This window comes from Caenorhabditis elegans, chromosome I (genome assembly GCF_000002985.6).
Source record: "Caenorhabditis elegans chromosome I".
Classification (NCBI taxonomy): domain Eukaryota; kingdom Metazoa; phylum Nematoda; class Chromadorea; order Rhabditida; family Rhabditidae; genus Caenorhabditis; species Caenorhabditis elegans.
In genome coordinates this window covers 8125095-8147155 of record NC_003279.8, presented here as the reverse complement: position 1 = coordinate 8147155, position 22061 = coordinate 8125095, and the positions used below count along the sequence as shown (strand labels likewise).

Here is a 22061-nt window from a genome sequence, read left to right as displayed (position 1 = left end):
ATTTTCACACGTTTGGATATTGCAGAAAAATAGATCTTGTTGTATTTTGTTAAAATCACGTACATGGGTGTTTTTGGGTAGTCACAGGTATATGAGCCTCGCATGCCTAAAAAAAGTTTTGGGGCAAAAAATTTCTATCAGAATCAGGGCGGATATTAGATCAACCGAAAAGCCGGAAATTTTACGGTAATTTTAAGCCAGTGTTCTTAAAATATTAGCATTTTTTGAATTTCTATATTTCACTATTTTCAGTCGATTGAAAAATGGTTATTCTTGAGCACGACACAGTAAAGTACTAAATCCTCTGAATTCTAGAATCAGAAATAGGAAGCCCAGTTGTAAAAAACATTCATCTTAGAAATATGTGTAGGTGGTCTAGCTTTTTCATTCCAGAATACATAAGTGTGACGTAACGCATCACATTTTTCATATTCTCCTACTTTTCTTTCCGCGAAAGTTGAACCATTTAGTAATCTATCCAATACGGTGGAAAATTACTTTAAAAAGAGTAACTGGAAAACCCAAATACCTCACGTAATAAAAGTTCAAAAACGAGAAAGCTTAAGTGGGAAACAGGAGGGAACTGACGTCAATAAGTATATCTGACATTATGGGAAGGCTACAAAATTAATATTAAAAGATTATTGGAAGGATTAGAAAAACATATTACGAAGATGTATTTTTGATAAGTTCAAGTAAACAATGCAACATTTTCTCTCCGCCTGTAATATATTAATCCAGGAAAAATAGAGGGATAGGATTGGATTTGGAAGTGGAACAGATTTTTTATTTAGGTTGAACGAATCGAAAAATAATTTGTAAATACTTTAAGAAAGTGAGAACGTTAGTCTGAATCAATTTGTAGTATGATCTCTAAGAGTCTTGGCATGCCGTGAGACCAGTCGAAATAATAGAAAGTTTTAACATTCGTGAGCTTTAGTTGGCATGAATTCAAATTTGTACCAAAGATTTTTGAAATCTTTTAGCTTCTACTAATCTTGCAGCCCTACAGATCAATTGAAAATTGCAAGGCTGGTTTAAGCATTACGGTAATTCTTTTCTAGATAGTATTTTTTATATATGAATTTGGAATATTCTACCTTAGTGTGGAAAAACATCTACATACTGTTTTCTATTTTGCTTGAATTTGTCACTGAATCAGGGAACTTTCCAAAATATTTAAAGCCGATATTTTTCATCTACCGATATGTCAGTTTTTACGACTCTCCGCTACACGAAAACTAGATAAATTAGAAGAAAAATAACTTTAGGATCCGATTTCCATGTATACTTCGTCCTAGAATTAGCAACCTATACGTCATTTTCTGCAGACTTAGATGCTGAAAATCGAAACGTTAAATCCCCAGACACTGGAATATTCTCGACTTCTAGGTAATCTAGGTCCAATTTATGTTAGAATTGTGCTCGCCACTACATTTCTAATCAACTCTTTTTATTTTCCGTTGATACATTTTTTGAATCAAAAAGCAATTTTCTTCTAGGTTATAAAGATGGAAAAGCTGCTTTTTTTGGATTGAAACCGGGGAGCAGAAAGGGGCTGATTTTGTAAAAACAACTACTATGTTAAACCGCCACCAAACATAACTTAAAGTCGAATTTCTGTCACTTTCCGGACATTCTAAAAAGCATCATTTGTGTATGGATGGAAAACAAAAACATTGGAAAGAAGGAACAGAATCTAGATAATCCAAGATAATTAAAAGAAAATTCTCAGAAAAAATGTTCCAAGTATGAAAGTTTAGTGTTTTTGTTAAGTTCAACTCCAAATTATATGTTGAAAGTTTTTGGAAATATTAGGACGATTTTGCAGGTGATATATCTTCATATAAAAACTGCTAGGCAACTAGAAAATATTTCATTAAATATTGAAATCTCCCTCGACTTTTTACACAATTGATGCAAATTTTCTATTGAGAAAAATTATGCCCAATGAAAAGTTCAATAGCTTCCTTATCCTCTCCACCCACTCAATTTATGTATAATTTGAAAAAATGAAAAAGAACGTGGCAATTATCCATTAAGCGGCTCCGTTTCTTTTCTGTCAGTTTTTCTTTCGAAATAGGTGGTTGCCCATAGAAAGAAGAAGTTGGGAAGGGACTGACATCGTAAAGTGAAAAGAGCACATTAACACAAACTGAATGGTTTTTGGTTTTTCATGTGGATTTTTGGAAAGGAATTCTTCATGGTTTTTTGGAATTTCAAAAATTAAAGTGGCAACTCAAGAACTGGTGAACTTGATAAATGCAAATTAATATATCTGTTGCCAATTTACAGTAGATATCTTGATTATAAGTACCTGTACAATTAAATGTATATGGATATTTGTATTTGCGCTTTGTCGATTTCAAATGAATTCATGTTTCTAATTTAACAAAACATATTTTCAATAAGATTCCCGTAGTTAGGATCAAAGTTTCGGGCCTTGAAGTGAGAAACTGCATATAAACATACCAAATCTAAATATACCTCGTTCAAAGTGCTTCACAGCAATTACATTTTTGTAGTGATCGATTGAAAACAATTTCTTTCGAATGGCATAGTACTCATTTGAAAGTCCACAGTTATGCTAAAATACTTTTGTTGTTACATTGAGCTGTTTCTACTCAGAATAGTTTCATCTTGATTTTTTCAATTTTTGGCATTACTGAATGTTATCATTTATAAACCACTCTAGCCTTGAAGTATTGAATGAAGAAACTAATCAGCAAACTTTGAATGAAAACTGAAAACGAGAAAAAATAAATTGATTGATATAATCTCCTAAATATCTTAGTTGGTTTTCATTAAAAACATATCCGTGTGGGAAGAATTATTTCTCGGAATTCGCTCACTGATTAGGTTTTGAAATAAGAAAAAATATTTTTGGTTAGTGTAGATATTAGACGATAGAAGATTGTTGCTATTTCTGACATAATAATAAATTTAAAAAATAGTTTCGAAGTGGTGAAGTGCTTTCTAACATCACAGTTTGAGGAGCAAAGGCGCCAAGAAAAAAGAAAATTATTTCACCAATGAACACAGTATATGAGATCCATTCCAAATGTAGACATCATAAATCTCCACCCACACTACTTCCTTGTCAACATTTTTAACATTTCTTATTTTAGATCTTGTTTTCTGACTTTCTAGTAATAAATCTACACTTGAAGATTTCCAAGTACTACTTAAAAACGAACAACTTATGAAACAAAAAACCCTTTCTTATCTTCTAAATTAAAAAATCGAAAATTCAAGAAAGAATTATAAAAATGTATAATAACGAGATCACGAGCTTAGTCACAAGAGTTTTGGTTGAAACAGAAAGATTTAACAAAAAAAGCTGGCTATATACAATTCTGAAATGTAAGATATTACTGCTAGGACCTCGTAAATCATTAAATAATTATGCTCTATTCCGTGCTGCTCACGGAGCTCAAAATGCTCATATTTCCAGAATCTAAAATATCCTAATGAGAATTGAAGAAGGGAAGAAAGGGTTCCTCGTATCTCTAATTAGTGCTTGTTCAGGGAATACTTTGAATTGGGAATTTGATTTTTTAACTTGGCAGATAAATCATAAACTGATTTCTACTATGATAGGGAATTTGGAATGCTTTCAACTGTAAGTACCAAATTACACAAAATATTTGCTAGAATTGCCTTTAAATATTAGCTTTATCATATGATCGATGATTGAAAGATAGAAGGAAAAGAGAAGCCTTAAATGAAAAAGTCATAAATTAAATGTTGATATGTCATAGATCATATGATAAATATGTATGAGTTATGATATTTTGGACTTTCAAAATGATTAGTATTTGCTAGTTTGGCTTCTTGAAAATTGTTACGGTTGAAAATAAAAATAGAATTCTCACATCTCGAGAAACAGAACTGTTTGATCAGAAACGACAAATAAACATATATTAATTTTCCGGAGAATGGTTGAAATCTAGATAGTATCAGTTTTTTTCAAACGTACACTTTGTGAGTAGAAACTTAAAGAAAATAATCAAAACGTATGTAGTTCAATTAAAATGTTTTTGATATTATCAAATTATCTTCAAATCATTAATATAATTTTTAGATGGAACAAAGGCAAAATACCACCAGATGCGGTTTCTAATAATACTTAAATTTTTCACCGAAAATTGTATATGTTTTTGAAAACTTTCAGTCAAAGTTTTGGCAAATTGACAAATTTTTGACTCCTACAATGTTTAGATACAAATAGTGAAAACAAAATTAAAACATATTAAATTTGTTTTGATGAAAAAATTCTAACTGGAAAAAACTGAGTAAGTGCATAATAAAATTTATAAATGTATTTGAAAAGCTTCACTATTATATTTGGTCATTTTAGCACAACAGAAATGAACTCTAAAACTTTTCCTACCCATTGTCCATGTGACTTTAAACCGACGAATACAAAGTATTGTATTTCTCTAATGGGCAAAAATAGGAAATTGGGAATCTATTTGGAAAAGAAGATTTTTAAAACAAAATATCCTTGGGAACTTGATCACAGTTTAAAGATGGTGTGGCATTTTTCTACCTTAATTATGACGTGGAATGCCTTGTGACAAAGGTTGATTGGAAATAAATTAAAATAAAATTGCAGATGGGTGTATTTTGGACCGGCCTGAAGTATGTTTTCACGGATTTTTCGTGTTGGACATCAACTCATGGAGTTCCACATATTGGAATGGCAAATGCTCGATGGTTGAGGTAGACATGGAAATTAATGACCCAGAATGATAAATGATTTCAGAGCATTCTGGATACTTGTCGTCGTTGTTTCCATTGCACTTTTTATTTGGCAATTCATCACGTTGCTTACCAACTATTTATCATTCAGTGTGAATACGGAAACTACGGTTTGTTGTAAAGAAAACTTACAAAAACTATATATCTCTTGCGAACAGGGGATATTAAAATAGACATTCTACCAGGGCAAAGCGTAATTAGGTTTTTTCTAAATATTTTACTGATCTTGAAGTTTTTAAATTTGTAGAAAAAGTCATCTGAAAATCTCACGGAAACTGCTCCTGCATTCTCACACTTTACCCATAAATTTCCAGCTGCAATTTGCCGAACGGACATTTCCCACCGTCACGATTTGTCATTTAAATCCATGGAAACTATCAGAAACGAAAAGTGTGGACCCGGATATGAGTGCACTGGTAATCCAAAGTCTTTAATAACATTTTAAATGATTTTGAGGGACTGATTTTTGAAGTGAAAGTGATGGAGTTGTAGAAAACGCGTTAATTTGCATCTCTACGTCTTATATCCCTTACCTATCAGAAGAGCATCAGTTTTCCAGATCGACGCCTACAACTCTGATTCAAGCTCTGCTCAATTTGGACTCCCAGCTTCTTTGACAGCTGATAGGCAGCAACAAGCTAGTAAATGGACTCTCATGTATTCTGAAAGACTTAACGAAAAACAGTATAATGTAGGTCAAAGCTTGTTGAACATGTTTCAGAATTTCCGATGCTCAAAGAGCACCGGGAACTAAAATTTCGACCGATAAATCAAGTTTCTTCAAAAAAGCACATAAATGTTCGAAATTGAAATTGGGGGTTTATAATCATTTCGGAAAAGACATAAAATCCAAAAACTAGGAGAATATTTTATTGTTCTTGTGTGTGTTTTATGATCGATTGCTTTCTTTTTCTTTGAGATTTTGAAGATAAACCAAAGGAAGTGAGTAATTTCAGGATGCGGCAGACATTGCATATTCATATGATGACATGGTTGTTAGTTGCACGTATAATGCAAAAACATGCAACATTACGTACGTTTAAAGTTTGTGTTCGCAGTAATTCTTTACGTCTACCAATCTGCTTATTTTGATAAAATAGTGTAGCTTTATATAATGCAATTAAAACTTAACGTAGAAATTTAGAAAATATGTGGTTGATTTGAAAATAATGAGTATTATTATTGGAAAGTAGAAATGAACCTGTACTTATCTAAAGTTGTAATTTGTCAAACATAATTTTTAGAATCTCTTTCGCTTTTTTAAAAACTTTTTCAACAATAATAACAATTTTTTCAATTTATATCATCATTTATTGAGAAGAAAAAACCAATAAATATAATTAGACTCAATTCATTCAAATATTTTCAGTGATCATTTTAAATTAATTATTAATTGTAAAACTTTAATAATATGGGCAAATTTTCTATATATTTTTATATTTTCCGCGCACCCTTGTTTCAAACAAAATTCTGAAAGATAATTCTTAACTTTCCAGTGACTTTAACGATTTTTACAACCCGTCATACGGAAATTGTCTGCAATTTAACACTGATGGAATGTATTCTTCTTCCCGCGCGGGACCACTTTATGGTCTTCGTATGGTGATGAGAACAGATCAAGATACATATCTTCCATGGACTGAAGCTTCAGGCGTTATCATTGATATTCATATGCAGGATGAAATACCGTATCCTGGTGAACTGCCAAATTGCATTAGAAGTGTATTCTTGATCTTATTTCAGATGTATTCGGTTACTTTGCACCGCCGGGAACTGCTTCCTCTCTTGGTGTTAGTTATGTTCAAACTACTCGTCTTAGTAAACCTTACGGTAGCTGCACAACCAAAACAAAACTAAAAACTACTCATTATACTGGAACATACACTGTTGAAGCATGTTTTAGAAGTTGTATGCAGGAAAAGATTATTGCATCGTGTGGATGTTACTATCCTGCTTATTCCCATGCATCAAATACAACACAGTATGTATCATGTGATAACGGTGTACAGACACTTTCTAATTGTAAGTTTTATCTGCTCATTAACTGAAAAAAATCTGACCAATTTTCCTATTATATTATTTATATGTTTCAGTAAACTGTGTTGACTTGATCAATAGTGCCGATTCAACGGAATTCGATGTGCTCACCGATTGTGATTGCCCTCAACCTTGCGAGTAGGTTATGTTTCAAATATTTATTAAAACAGGCAGCAGTTGTAAATGAGTTGTCAAAATAATATTATTTGGTTCAGAATCGATTCATATGGTGTAACTGTATCCACTGCTCAATGGCCATCCGATTCATATGTGGTACGTGCTTTTATATTGAATATTTCTGTAAAAATTAATTTTTCTAGCCAACAGAATGCAATCCTGGTGGTCCATCTGGTCCGTGGGATGCTTCAGGAGAATCGTGTCTTGATTGGTATAAAGCAAACACCATTCTCATTGAAATATATTATGAACGAATGAACTTCCAAGTTCTTACAGAGTCACCAGCGTATACGGTAAGTTTAAAAATGGAACTCATAAAAATTGGAATATTTTCAGTTTGTAAACTTCATTTCTGATGTTGGCGGTCAAGTTGGTTTGTTCCTTGGAATGAGTATTATATCTGCAATCGAATATCTTGTTTTGATATTTCTTGTCTTTTTCTATTGTTGTACTCATAAATCTAGAAGAGCAGAAATTGAACAACTTGAAATGGACATCAAAAAGGCTAAGGTAGCACTTTAATAGTATTGCACCTTTACAAATTAATTATTTGAAGGATGATGTGGATCAAGTTGCAGAGAAGCGGAAGAAACATCAAAAAGCAAATGCAGAACTTTACGAAATGGATACAGCTCATGATATTGTTCCACCAAAGCCTCATTCTAATGATTGATATTCTGCCGATTTTGGGAAACGTTGAATAAAAGATTTATATTAAGACACAAAAATGCCTTCCAGGCAAACTTTTCTGAAATTTCGGAGCAGGGCAGGGGTAGGTCACGCCAAATGAGGCAGACAGGGGAAGGGTTTGGAAAGCTAGCACAGGAGTTTACATCAAACAGTGGAAGATTCGTAGAGGAATGGCGGCTTAAATTAAAATTTTGAAAAATATTCAATATGTTTTACAGGTATATTTTGGCACTTTTTTCCTGAAAGGTTATCCTCCTATTCATTTTAATATTAAAAAAGTCGAGTATTGAATCAAAAACTATTGAGGGAAATCCCACAAAAATCAATAATTTTATTTTATTTTGAAAAATAGTTTTTCTTGTAGTTTTATTTTTCATTAACAACGAAAATTGATTTAAAAAAATAATATTGTTAAATAAAAATTACTTATCTCCCATCATCTGATTAGAAAACGTACACCTCACTTAAAAGTTATTTTTCCCAATATCCAAGTAAGCCCTATTATTCTCTAATCCAATTCTTAATCCATCCAAAATTTAGTGTAATGCTGGCAACTGTTTCATAATCTAAATATTTAGATTACCACCCTGTTACTATAATTGTCACGTCACCACCGTTCAATCCATCTAATCCATCCCGACCGCCAGTAATCCAAATGGTGGGTCGGCAGAGAGGTGTTCAAAAGATTGCATGACGTCACTGACCCGAAAGGGGGTCAAGAGCAGTGTTGTTAGCACCTTTATTTTCCGAGCAGTCTTTCAATGAAAAAAGATGGAGACAGACAGAAGGAGAATAAGATTGCAAACAAAACAAATAATAATAATATGTATGATGAGATAGAGAGAAATGAACAAAAAGAGTTAAAGAGAGGTCAAAAGGAGGACACATGGAGAGAGAGAGAGAGCACAAAAGACCAAGCTATACCTCACATACAAATAAAGTTCACATGAACATTCAGATTACCGTCTTTTCGTTTGATCTCTGAGACATGTGGCAGCCTCATTTTTAGAAAGTGTGACGTCACAAAAATTGCAATTATTGTGGAAAAAACATACGTGACGCCAAATTATCAAAAAATGAAATGGATAAACTTGACGACGCGTGCATAAGCAGACCTTAGGACTGAGAAAATGTTCCAACAAAAAAAATTGAAAAACCTTGAAATTTATAGATTTTATCCTTGCATTTCTTGTAGTGGCAAGTCTTTTTGTTCCAAGTTCTAAGAATACCACATATATGGAAATAATATTGCAATTTTCCCTAATTTCCCTAAATTATTTTTTCCTATTGATAGCGTTATTGGTCTGGTTTTTTTTAAACTCCGAAGATGTTCAGGAGGAATTAATAAAACTTTTTAATTGTACCAGGTTCCGAATATCTGAGCAATTTTGAATTGAACATTGTTAGATTTTTACGCTAAAAATGTTTTCAAAACTCTGAACTCTGGGTCGAATTGCTTAAACTTTTTTAAAAAAGTTAGATAAACCTATTTTAAAGAAAGATTAAGGAGTATCGCCACTGATAAAAATGTCATATGTTTTGAAACTATAAATATCATTTTTAAAAACGATTCAGTTTTTTATTATTTGTATTCACAGTCAAAAATTAGAATGACTAAAATGTCTACTAAAATAGTTCTGAGAATCGACCAAAAAATTATTTTTTGTCTCAGTTTAATATTTTAGATATTTTTCAACTATTTGTACTCAAACATAAAAACACAAACAACAAACATGCAAGAGTGTTCCAAACTTATCAAAAAAACTAAATTTTTCGAAAATATGGCACATTGCCAAACCTGACTAAAAATTCAAAATTTCAAGAACATTTTACATTATTTTTATCCAAATCTCTAGTTATTACTTCTCGCTGACGAAACCTTTAAATTTGCTGTGGACAAAAATTAAGGTTTACCCATTTTCTACGTTTTCTTTTTTTTTCAATCTTCAAACATATTCAGAGAAAATTATGTGGTAACTGTCAAAATCCATTAATTCAAATTATTGTCCACTTTATCTACATTCCCATCACCCACGTAGACGTCTTTCGATATTATTTTTTCCCATAGCATTTTTTTTGTCACCATCCAATTAGATTTGGTTGTCCTGGACACGCGAATCGGTAACTTGCAAACCATCATCACACATTCATCTTCTCTTCTTCTCCTTTTTCACGTCATCTTCTTCTTTTGCCATTCTGTCCGAGACATGTTGCCTGATGTCCGTTGTTCGGTCAAGAGCCGCTCGCCAGAGGGGGTCCTAGGCAGGTGCACACGGTAATTGAGACATCAAAACAGTGGTAGAAAATTAGAAGAGCAATTAATCACAATGAATGAATTGAACCATAATGAAATCAGGAACAAAAACAGGAAGTTTGATGGGGTATTATAAAAGATCAGTTTTCCATTTATCAATTGGGTATACTCAACATTTTTTTCCGCGGAGATATGAGCTTCTAAAGTGAATTTTGAGAAATGGCCGTTCAGTGTTTTGTTATAGTATCATTGTCGCCATATTTGACAGCGCGCCGTGAGCTTGGTTCTCGAGATTCGTTGCTCAAAATTCACTGATAATCGTTTCTGAATTTAGACTACCAAATAACATCGATCTGATATGCTCCTCCACTGGGTACCTTCTGATGGTTCTCTAGTGAAATTTAATGGGTGTTCAAGGATAGACGAAGATTCTTGAAACTTTTGGTAGCCTTGTAAAGAAAACATTCGAAATGTTTTTTCACCAAAATCGATTTTAAAAAATTCAGATTTTTTTTCGAGAAAAAAACCATATTTTTTTGAAAAGCCTAGATTATGGATTTGTTGAGCTACATATCGTAAAAATTGCAATCTGCACTTTCTAACCCACCAAATCCTGTCAACTATAGTTTAAGCACATGAAAATTCAATTATGTAAAAAATAGAGTGCAAAAAAATTTACCTATAGTTAGGAACTATTCAGCGTGTATATCGTAACATGTGGGTCAAAATCGTTCGATTAGGCAGATATTACAGGAGGGCAGATGTCACTTGCTGAAATTAATTTTAACCACGTGTGTTCAGTTGAACCTACATGTTGTAGTGGTTCCTGGCGTCGGAGTCATAGACGAATCATAGCTACACACAAAGTAGTTCTTATTACTACCCCGGTATTAAAAATTGTACAATTTTTAAAGTTTCAGTTTCAAGTCCAACTTCACAGTCAAGGTTCTTTTTTCATTTTTCATTTTCCAAAAAAGAAACTGCCGCCATTGTTCCCATTCATTTTTTCTTTCATTTTTTCCTCGTCCATGACAGACGTTACATCATCCACAGAAAGCGTGTCGAGACCATTCATACTCTTTCCATGAATGATGTAATTATTACACAAACACACAACCGTCTCCGATTCTTCTCGATTTCCCATCACATTTTCAATTTTCAAGTTAGAATATGTATAACAATAGATTTTCAGAGTTGTGAAATATTACATTTTAGAATATTCCAAAAAACTTCATTTTAGTAATTGACCACGTGGCATCTCATAAAATATGACTACAACTGACTTCCGTGACCAATAAAAAGCTTGCCGTTTGTTTGCATTTTGCACATCTGGTCTAAGGACATATGCGCATAAGGACCCAAACACACATACACAGACATATACGGACATGGAATACATTTGAATTTTGAAACTGAGAGAACGAGACAGAGAGAGAGAGAGAGAGCAAGACAGCAATGAAAAGAGGAATAGACAATTACAGAACACCAAATAGTCAATGATACTATTTATTTTTTCGCCAATGACCACCGGTGAATATCACGTGAATTTTTTCGTATGGTGTAACGTTGATGTCATCTGGTAGATAGAAACACTTTGGGCCCCCACATCAGTTTTTTTGTGAACAAAATGAGAGAGTCAGGTGGCATACACAGGTGTGAGGTTAAAGTCTACTCGGCAACTCGGCGATGTTTCGTTGATCCAACTGTAACTTCTGAAAATTTGGGCTCTAACTTATTACTGGATTTTCAAATTAAATATATGTAACTTGGTAAAAAAAACCTTCCAAATAGGCGACGTCAAAAACTTTACCAGGCCACTTTCAATTAGAAAAAATCGTTCTGAAGTTTTTATGCCACTTTTTCAACTAGATATGTTATTCAAAAAAGTGTTAACTTAAGGCTTTGCATATTTCCAGAATCTAGACTTTTCAACAAAATTATTTGTTTTTCTCGAAAAAATTTAAATTGTCTAAAAATCTAATGTCCTACCGAAAGCTTGAAGAATGTTCGCCTACCCACTAAATTTCTTTTAAAAAATGTGCAAAAAATTTAGCTGAAATGATGTTCTTTGCAGTACGTACTATGCACAATTGACTAAAAATACATTTCGATTTAGAACTAGAATTCTTGAATTCATATGTTTCCCCTATTTAATTTCAGTTTTCAATATAAAAACCATGTTCCCGAAACAGTTTATTGGTCGGTGAAAATATTAGAAAATAAGGCAAAGGAAGCAGTAGTTGGCACAATTGTTGTGTCTTTTGAAAGAAAATTCGGGATTTTTTACAAATACATAGTGAAAGTACAAAAGTGGGTATTTTTGAATGATTGGAAGGCACAGCCTTGAAAATATAGATACAAATTGGGGTGGTCTAATGAAGACTAGACACTAGTCGAAATGTACAAAAAATGAGAGAGAGAGAGACCAGCTCTATGTTAAAAAATTTCAGAGAAATTTTGAAAGAATTTGAAAATAAAAAATGAGTAAATATGTTGAGTTAAGCGTCGGCGAGCTGAAGATCCGAGACACGATGCGTCTTGCGATCATTGCTCTTTCCGGAGGACTTCTTAGATCTTTGGGATTGAGTATTAAGGCGACGAATTGAGCCGGAGGCGGTTGGCACAGAACGTCCGGAACCATGAGTTGACTTGAAGGTTCGAACATCCTTTCCGGAATCCGGGTCGGCGAACATCTGGAATTATATTTTTGTTAAGGGTTTTGAATTGAAAAAAGGTTAATTTCATTTAAAAAAATTATAATTCCAAACTCACCACCGACTCCAAATGATTCCTGAATGCGGTCTTAGCCTTCGCAAGATTGTATTCTTCCCGTCTCTTGATCGCTTCAACTTCTGGACAAGGCGTCGTCCTCATCTCCACCTCAATTGTCGTCTCGTCTCCCATTTCGAGGATCTCCGGATTTTCGATGAATGCGAATTCGTCGCTGTCCCCGGATTCTGTAGGATGGTTGAAGTTGACCCATCCGTCCTCATCAATCAGTTGCTCTTGCCCTTCTTGATCGACTGGGGCGGCAGTAGATTCTTCATCGGATCCCATAAAGTTGAAAGCGTCGAAGATACGGCGGAACATGATGACTGCTGAGGTGTCGGTGAGTAAGTCTGAAATATTTATTGATGTTTGGTGGGAGATGAAGATGATCACGGGAGAATCGAGAAACCAGCTGAGACGAGGCTTGTGATATAGGCATAAGTTTAATAGAAAACATGATTGCTTTTAACCATAAGAACAAGTTCAACTGAACTCTCTCACTTGTGTGCCAAAAGAGGAAAGTCGATACGTAGTGAAAGTGAAAGACACCACCAACCACCCTACGAAGGACGTCAAATTGAGGAGGAAACAACAAGCACACACAGAACGGCCGAGTGGGCGGAGCCGAGGAGAGTGATGCGAAGAGATAGAGACGCAGAGACGCCGAGGAATCATGTGGTCTAAGCCCTCATGACCTCCTCTCTTGGAGGAAACAGTTGAGAGATAGAGGGAGAGAGAGTGTAACAGACAATCTGGTTTCGTGGAAATAAGGCAAGAACCATCCATTGTTTGAGGAAAATGGGCAGGGAAAAGTAAAAAGAGGAGGGAATAGAGAAAGAGCAAACCAACTACTACAACATTACCATATTTTGAAACAACCTTCATGAATTAATCAGTCCCAATAGACCTAGTTGACACAAAATCATCAGACTACAAACTAAAGAACTGGAACATTTTAGTATCCAGCTACAAAAAGTGAAATTTTAAGAGGTTGACCCGCTTTTTGTATATTCTTAAGAGATATGAGGAGAGAATAACTTCTCAAAAACTGTTCCCAATACTGAAACGCGATTTTTTCTAGATTACTGTACTTTTGAAGTGGGATATCTAAAGGCACACACACCTAATGTCACGTTTCCGTGTATGGACGATATCAGGGTTGTCAGCAGTGTTTTCTATAAAAAACTAATGGAAACTAATTGGTACTTCCGTACTATATTCCTAGGCAAAAAGTATACCTTTGGTTTGCAGATATTCTTACTTGGATGACTTAATTCAAATGCAAAGGGGATTTTTGAGTATCTAGATACATGCCTTCACGGCCTCTCTTCATTTCAAAAAATAAATAAATTGACGTGATGAACTGTCTCTGCGTCTCTCATGGGCGAGAGAGTGAGCTTTTTGAGCCGAATTTGTACTGAAAACGGTAAAATAGGCCGGAAACGGCTGATAGTGAACAAAATCTAATAAAAATTTACTAACTGCCTGATCAAACACATAGAAATTATATGAAAAAAGGGCAAAATTGTAAATCACCTATGAATACGCCCACATGTGAAAGTTCAAAATTAGTGATTTACCAGACAAAACTGATTAAAGCCGGCGATTCGCTGATAAATCTTTGAATTTTTTATTAATATATTGTCAATTAAGACTAAGTGTATCTATTTTTATGCAAATATCTAGGTCAGTGATGTTCACGACGCCGGTAGACGGAAAAACAAAAGGCTACCTCGAAAAATGGATTTTTTCGGGACCTCTAGTGATCCTTGAAAAGAGAAATTTGAAAATTGAAGGCCACCATTTTGTAGATAATTTTTTTCTGATTATTTTCTGTTTTTGATGAAGGTTTTTTGATGAAAATTGACGTCGGCATCTTCAAAACAAGAATTAGGCCTGAAAACTCCAAAAATCGTTAAAAAACGACAATTTTTGACGGGTTTTCCTAATTTTACGAGACGCGCCAAGACATAATCAAAAATTCAACATCACCAAAAGTTGCAAAATTCTCTAAGGAAGAGATTAAGATGTCAATCACCTGATTTGATCAAAAACTGATTGAGTAACTTCAGTTTTAAGACAATGCGATTGTAATTTTTGGACAACCGCAAGCATAATAGTTGACGTGAATGCTTTTGAAAACATATAACTCGGTAACCAGAAAAGCTATCAAGAAACTTTAAACTACAAAAATAATCTTGATAACACAAGAAACATTTTCTATGTGCATAATACTTGGCTATTCTCACAAAATACATAGTTTAAGCTATGTAAAGATTCAATGCTTTGAAAAACTTTGATAGAGATACCACGAAGGTATTCGAAATTATCCGTTTGCACAATCAACTCAAAGAAGCAAAAAATAACAAAGTATGGATTAATACCGTCTGATACCTTTTTCATATGTCACTTTTTGTTTTTCCCGTACGGGATCCCGTCTTTACAGTCGACAACCGACTGAAACCGAGGCCACCAATGAATAACTCAGGTTGTGAACCCTGTCGGGAAAGTCTCATCAGTTTTCCATCAGTGTACGACAAAAAATATACCGTATTTCCTCTATTAGTCTTGCACCCCTATTAGTATTGCACCCCTACGGACCAATCGAAAATCAGTCATGCAGACTCTATTAGTCTTGCACCCCTACGGGTCAATTGAAAATTAGTCTTGCATTCAAGACTAATAGAGGAAATACGGTAATTGGGTACGATAGGAATACGGTAGGTTTATAAGTTATGTAAGTTTCTACAAATATAACTACTTCAGTTTCTCTGTACCAAACTTTGAAGAATTTTTTATTACTTTAAAGATCACTGAAATAGTGAGCCGTTGTCTACGAGATCACATATGTTTGAAAATTACCATTTGGTATCGGTCCTAACAAATCAGTATTTATACCAAAGTTGTTTCTTCGTCAATATTTTGAATTTAATTTAAAAACACATATATTATTCAATTTTCAATCTCACGTGAGAGAGTGTGAGAGAAAAAGAGGAATTTTGAAATAAATGAAATTGAGAGAGGCCGTGTGCCTTTCTTCAAATACTTTCATTTTTGATTTTTTTTTAATTTTGGGAATTGACTATAATCGAGTTCTACAGGATTACAGGACCATACTCAAAAATCAAAATTTTGATCTCCCTATTTGGAAATTATTTTCTACAAATCGACGACAGTTGCCGAAGTTGGAAATATTCGACAAATGCCGAGTCTACAAAATTTGTCAAAATTCGGAATTTTCGGCTGTTAGTGGTCTAAAAAATCACCAATTATTTCAGGTGTATATAATATATATATACATATATATTATCGTGGTATAAAAATTGAGAAAAGGCACTTTTTAGGGTTGGAGCCTAAATTATTATAGATGGGGATTATATGTATTTTCGCGTACTACACTTCTCACTTTTCATAATCCAATAATATTGAATGATTTTCTTCTGAACCAGGAAAAACCAGCGAGCTATCATCAAAAATCCGGAACAAAACAGATCTGATCATTAGATTGTTGTGTTTTTCGTGCCTTGTCAATGACAATCGCGGCGAAGCAAGAAAAAAACTCGCGGAGCACAAAAAACGTAGAAAGATAACAAACGAGATAGATTGAGAAAGAGAACGATGCATTGACGCAGTAATAAACCATATGGTACTCTTAAAAAACTAAAACTTTTCACTGCAAAATAGAGTATAGGCGAATGAGAAAAGAACATGTTTTCAATTCGACACTTTATTCTTTGTCCCCGCTTTTAACTTAACCTTCGACCGGAAACTGTAACCGGTTGGGTGTTTGGAGTGTCTTACTCTATTCTAGATGAAACTTTTCCTTTGATCGTCAAAATTATGCAAAATGTAGTTTGAATATTACTTAAACGTCTAAAGACGATAAATTTTATCATTTCCTACGCGCATGGGTCTTGCCACGCAGGAAATGAGATACTGTAACTTGTGCCGATTTACGGGGTGCAATTTTTTATTATTTTTTAAAGATTTATTTTTCATTCAAGATTATGCACAGCGGCTCATAAATTGATACAGTAACTCGTCGTCATTCTTCTCATCTTGTGACGTCTACATGGTACATGTGTTGGGAAAAATATTGGCACGAAAACAGGTCAAGTAACTCCTTTCAGTATAATATATCAAATTAGCACATGGTGAGCCAAATACCCGCTAATAATAGCGTCGTAACCAATTAAAAATGCTCAAATGGCTCAAAAACATCTCAGGATATTGCATCATCTTACGTCAGCATTGAGATCCTCCAAAAGTACCATATAATAGGTTGTGCAAAAATAATGACAAGGAAATCCTAGACGATAGTTAATTATTTTGGCGAAGCTTTCTGACAACTATTCCATGAATATGAAAACTTATTGAAATTAGATGATAATTTTTTAGGATAAAAAAGTTGCAAAACATATAATTAAAAACAAACTTTACCGAACATCAGTTGAAAAATAAGGCCATAAATTAGAGATCATTAAAGAATCATATTGAGATTAAGGGGGACGAAACTGATAATAGGAAAGAAAAACGCGAAAAAATTAGGATAAAAACCTATCAAAATGTGACAGACTTTCATGATTGGGGGGAATTGTACAAAAACTTTATAGAACAGTTTCGTCGCGAGGAAGCAGCTTGAATGGATCTCCGTCGAACCACTGAAAAAATTAAATTTACTGAAATATTGGGAACACTTTTAAAAAAAAGTGAAATTCATTTGTTTTTAATGAAATTCTTCTTTACAACCTTTTCTTTCTGAAATTTCAAAATTGTACAAAATATAAATAAATGTGAATATTTTTAGAATTGAATAAATTCATAGCTTATTTTTTTCAAAGTCTAACTTCTGTAGATCTCTCACCTGAAGCAATTTAGAAGCTGGCATGTTCGCTACCAAAGGAGTCAAATTTTCAACACTTAACATCCGTCTTGAAGCCAATTGTTCACTGACCACCATTTTCATTAGTTCCGATTTAGGGTCATATCCGGCTGCTAATAAGATTTTTTCGTAGAGTGAATGACTGAATAATATAACAACATGATCATGTGATTTCTTGCTCCAATCAACAGTTGGTCGAACTCCTTTTTCATCAACATCAGTAACAAGTGATAAAAGAAGAAGACCAAGACCATGTAAACGAAAGAAATCTTCTGCTTTTGAATCATCAAGAACCTCGTGACTCAGAAGTTTACATTCATTCAATTTATTTGTAATATAAGCGAAGAATGCTGATAGAAGCTTCACATTATTCTTGAGCATTTGGGAGCAAGACGAAATTTTCGGAGCAGTTAAGCTGAAAAAGATTTATGTGGAGGAGATATAATTTTTTCGTTTTTTTTGTGCTTTTTGCGAAATAGCGTTTCAAGCTTACAACATTTCTCGTTTTTGTCGTGTTTCGGGCGAAAAATAATTTTTCGTCTTCCAAAAATATAGAGGGCCGTAATAACCGAATAAAATAAAAATTAAACTTATTTTCTAATTTTCTAAAACGATTTTTTACAATTTTGCAACAAAAAACAATTGAAATGTCTAAATTGGAGTCGTTTCCGGAAAATTTATGTCTGCAAATTTGACAAACGATATTTCAAATCAAGCATCAAAGAAAACCAAGAAAAATTAATGAATTTTGCCGGAAACCGCTGAAAATCCTAAAATTCGCTTGAGCGGGAATTTAAAATTAATTTTGAAATTTTTTTTCAAAATATAAAAAAAAATTAGTCCTAGAAAATTTTCAAGTTTTCCAGTAAAGTCCTCACTAACCCAACTCTGCCTTTAACATTTTTTTGTAGATTTTTCTGAAAAATGCTTACTTTTCTGAAACTTCGTAATAATCGGCCATTTTCAGTTGATTGAGATAAGTTATTGCCAGATTCAAATTGAGAAGAGCCATTGTATTATGAGCGGTAATATCTTCTTTGTGGAGTTTCTGTAAAGCGGGTATATCGATGAAAAATTAATTTTAATTTAATGGGGAAATTTGATTTCCTTTTTTTTTTGATTTTTCCTTAAATTTATAAATACTTTTTACTATTACTTTTTACTTTATAAATACTATTTATAAATACTAGCGATGTTCAGATTTTTTGATAGAAAATTTACAAATGTTACGGAAATATTGCGAATTTTAATTTTAATTGGGAGTGGATCGAAAAAATTGGAGAGAGAAAAAACTTTTTTTATAGAAAATTTTATAGAAAAACAGCAAGAAATTCAGCTTCAGGAATTTTTAATTTAAAAACCTACGGAGAACTGAAGGAAAACCAAATTTTTCTTTTTTCGCTTCGAAAATTGTTTTCAAATGTTTCAAATGAAAATCCGTTTTTTTTAATTGAAAATCCGAAGTTTACGTATATCTCTTTTGTTTTCAAAAAATTTTCTGATACTTTTTTTTAGTTTTGCTAAATTGAAAAAAAAACCTTCATTGCCGCACGGAAGTGGTTTTCAGCATTTTCATGTTGTCGGAAGTAGCAGCATTGGAGACCCTGAAGATTATAAGTTTTTTGGATAGCAATTATTTTCGCAAATTCTACAATTTGATAATTGACGGCTTTCAGGTCATTTTTGAGAACTTTCTCGAATTTTTCTGCTTGAATAGTTGCCATTTTTAGATTTTCAGATGAATCAATTGATTTTTCTAATGAAATGTATGGCGCAATAGGTAATTTTATAGCATTTCAGAAAATAACTGCTTCCCCCAGCTCAGCTTGGAATCTATAAATAGTTACCAAAATATAATGAATATGTGGTGTAAAATATCGCGTAAGCAGTGGTCCACTTGTTCGATTTGACCATTCCAACATATCTCGAACATTATGCAATGTTTTTTGTGGTCTACATGCTAATACATTACAGCATGCCATCATTTCCAATGTTGTCATTTTAATCATATTAATGCATCGAACAACTCCAGGTTCTTGTGGTGATCGAGTTGATTTGAATATAATCTCATCGGCGTGTTTGATTACGAGATGATAATATTTCTCAACACGATCCGTATTTGATTGAACGAGAGCACAGATTTGATTCATTACACATGCCAGTAAAGTTATCGAAGGTTCGCCGAGCCATCTGGAAATGAAATGGAATTTTAAATTTTGTTCTGGAGAAAATGAGAGCTTTTAGAATTTTTCACATTTTACGCCAAAAATGTGAAAACTGAGAATTTAATACAAAATCTAGATTCCATTATATTCAGGAGTTTAACTTCTTTCTTGAATCTTTCTTGAATATAAAATGAATTCAAATGTGAGAATTTCATGCTGAAAATTTATTAAAATTTTCGTGACAGTTCAAAATTTCGAAAAAAAATCTGCTTAAATCTGAAAATTTGCCACAGTAGACGAAAATAAAGTTATTTTTCTCGAATATCACCTTATTTTGCATATTAGAGTCGTTTTTCCGTGTTTTTCATTGATTCAAACACAATTTTTAGGGTTTTTGACCATAATATTTTTATCGTTTTTCAAAATAACGTTTCAAGTTTACAAAATTCTTTGAGATTTTCGTTCCGAAAAAAGCAAAAAAAAGCAAGTTAAAAAGTTTTTTTTCGTTTATACAAAAATTGTGCTTCAAAGAAAAATTCGAATTGTTTTTTAAATTTTTTAAAAGCATTTTTTTAATTATTTTATTCGGTACAAAGTTCATATACCTGATGCCATGGATCTTAGTCTCTCCACTTGTTTGTGATTTTTGAATTTGTCGTAAAAGTTGCCGGGAAGTTCGAGATTTTCCTTCGTAGAACATGTACGCGAGTTTAGTACATACATAGAAATCCTTGATACATTCCAAATGTGCTTTATCAGATGTTGTACTGTTCTCCATTACTTTAATCATTGAACCAATCCTCGTTACATCGGAAATGTCAGGTTCTTCGTGCATTAATTGATAAGTTACAAGAGTCTTCGCAATACGGAAATATAATTCCATTTTTGGATCAGCATGGGAACTATTGATTGCAAGTTGACACATTTCGATGGCTCCTTCGACGTCTTTATCGATTTTCATTAATTCCTGAATAATAATCATTAGACACTAATTTTGAATCATTAATTCTTTTTGATTTTTGAAAGGCGCTCAAAATCTGTTAAATTATTTTCGCTTTTGAATAGTTTCTAGTTTTTGCAGGAAATTCGAGAAACTTCACTAACAATTAATTGAAACATCAATTTGTTGGATAAAGCTGGAAATCCACGTGTCGTCGTAATTTCGTGACGAATCGTTGCCTTGATAGAGGTTAATGGCCATTGTTGGTCTGAAAATAATATATTTGAATAACAATATACACAAACTTTTGAATATTACAATGAATATGAAGATCGGCAAGCATTGAAATGGCGTTCATCTTGTCTCTCGTGTAAAATGTGCCCATCGCCGACATTTTATCGTACTAAAATATGAAACATAACTTAATTCGAAAAAGTGTTTTTTTTTCTTACAGCGCATTGAAGATGATTTTTAGCCAACTCGAAATTATCAGTGTAGAAAAATAATAATTTTCCTAGCTGAAGATTGCAAATCGCTTTCATTTCATCCGAAATTTCCATGCTTAGCGTACTCCTTGCACATTTAATTGCCATTTTTAACTTCGGAGGATCTTGCGTTCGCAGTGCCTCCGCCATTCCCAACAAGGCTTTCGCAACTGCATCTTGGTTCATTTCCTTCTGAAAAAAACATTAAATTTAAGCTGAATTTTGGAAAAACTAAGAGAAAATTCCAAGAAACGCAAAATTTTTATTATAATTTAAATAAATTTATAAAAAATAAAATTCAAGTTTTCCGGGAGGCTCTGCGGTGAGTGGAGAAAACATTTTTGGAAGAAACAAACACGCCGGATATTTCCAGTTTAATTTAATAATACCTGTTTTAATTCAATGATAAACAAGCTATTACATAAATTTTAATTAATAAAACAAGTTTTAAAACACATAAAGAGTAATAGGAAGCAAACATTTCCAGGGCGCTCATATTCCCCGAATGCATTTTCTCTCGGATGCTATGTGAGGCATTTGCAAATGCGCTCTATCGAACATTTGAACAATTCAAGTGAATTTAGACCATTTTTGTATCACTAAATCCTGAAATCAAGCAAAAGTGTATCACCTTGACGAATTAAAGGCATTCTGAAATATTTCTGAAAATATAACATTTCTCCGATGCATTTGAAAACATCTTTGGCAGAACGATTCAAAAAATAGCCGGAAAAATCACGGGCACATGCATTTATATTAATTATCAATAGGATAAATAGCAACTTACGGAGCTATGTACGCTTCAACACTCCTATATTTGAAGATTAATTTGAAAAAATGAACGCATGGACTCAAAAAGTGTATAACTAATTCAAACTATGTCATGTTCCCGAGTAGA

The 22061-nt window shown here is 33.2% G+C and overlaps 3 protein-coding genes and 3 non-coding genes across 6 annotated transcripts; 3 read left to right on the top strand and 3 right to left on the bottom strand.

The window, feature by feature from the left end:
• Positions 1-4618: 4618 nt before the first annotated feature.
• On the top strand, positions 4619-7688 carry del-4 (Amiloride-sensitive sodium channel; the record flags this gene model as incomplete). The annotated part of the gene is made up of 12 exons (NM_059829.7): positions 4619-4725; positions 4769-4874; positions 5079-5180; positions 5324-5455; positions 5721-5797; positions 6261-6460; positions 6508-6786; positions 6858-6939; positions 7017-7074; positions 7122-7271; positions 7315-7488; positions 7535-7688. 12 exons carry the CDS (start codon positions 4619-4621, stop codon positions 7649-7651), a joined length of 1584 nt encoding a protein of 527 aa, NP_492230.2. The 3' UTR covers positions 7652-7688.
• A 579-nt stretch (positions 7689-8267) lies between these two features.
• 21ur-11977 lies at positions 8268-8288 on the top strand. The gene has a single exon (NR_050293.1).
• Positions 8289-9879: 1591 nt separating this feature from the next.
• On the top strand, positions 9880-9900 carry 21ur-14822. Its single transcript, NR_050292.1, has one exon.
• A 1300-nt stretch (positions 9901-11200) lies between these two features.
• Positions 11201-11316, bottom strand: T28B8.11. The gene has a single exon (NR_101591.1). It is a non-coding gene; the product is annotated as a small nucleolar RNA T28B8.11 (small nucleolar RNA).
• A 788-nt stretch (positions 11317-12104) lies between these two features.
• On the bottom strand, positions 12105-13041 carry T28B8.1 (PAX3-and PAX7-binding protein 1). The gene is made up of 2 exons (NM_059828.7): positions 12695-13041; positions 12105-12615 (listed from the first exon to the last, which is right to left on the bottom strand). The coding sequence occupies exons 1-2, from the start codon at positions 13010-13012 to the stop codon at positions 12421-12423; spliced, it is 513 nt and encodes a 170-aa protein (NP_492229.1). The 5' UTR covers positions 13013-13041; the 3' UTR covers positions 12105-12420.
• Positions 13042-17114: 4073 nt separating this feature from the next.
• On the bottom strand, positions 17115-21355 carry mau-2 (Maternal uncoordinated protein 2). The gene is made up of 9 exons (NM_059827.8): positions 21131-21355; positions 20997-21081; positions 20843-20946; positions 20344-20705; positions 19421-19763; positions 19112-19177; positions 18506-18621; positions 17556-17988; positions 17115-17352 (listed from the first exon to the last, which is right to left on the bottom strand). The coding sequence occupies exons 1-9, from the start codon at positions 21347-21349 to the stop codon at positions 17299-17301; spliced, it is 1782 nt and encodes a 593-aa protein (NP_492228.1). The 5' UTR covers positions 21350-21355; the 3' UTR covers positions 17115-17298.
• Between the last annotated feature and the right edge of the window lie 706 nt (positions 21356-22061).

What these genes read in the sequence shown, in the direction of transcription:
- T28B8.1 (NM_059828.7), bottom strand. Translation starts at nt 13,012, where the DNA reads ATGTTCCGCCGTATCTTCGACGCTTTCAACTTTATGGGATCCGATGAA. An exon ending in GGAATCATTTGGAGTCGGTG is followed by an intron (nt 12,616 to 12,694) that starts GTGAGTTTGGAA and finishes ATATAATTCCAG; the next exon opens with ATGTTCGCCGACCCGGATTC.
- mau-2 (NM_059827.8), bottom strand. Translation starts at nt 21,349, where the DNA reads ATGAACCAAGATGCAGTTGCGAAAGCCTTGTTGGGAATGGCGGAGGCA. An exon ending in TATTACGAAGTTTCAGAAAA is followed by an intron (nt 17,989 to 18,505) that starts GTAAGCATTTTT and finishes AATCTTTTTCAG; the next exon opens with CTTAACTGCTCCGAAAATTT. An exon ending in CAGCTTCTAAATTGCTTCAG is followed by an intron (nt 17,353 to 17,555) that starts GTGAGAGATCTA and finishes TAATTTTTTCAG; the next exon opens with TGGTTCGACGGAGATCCATT.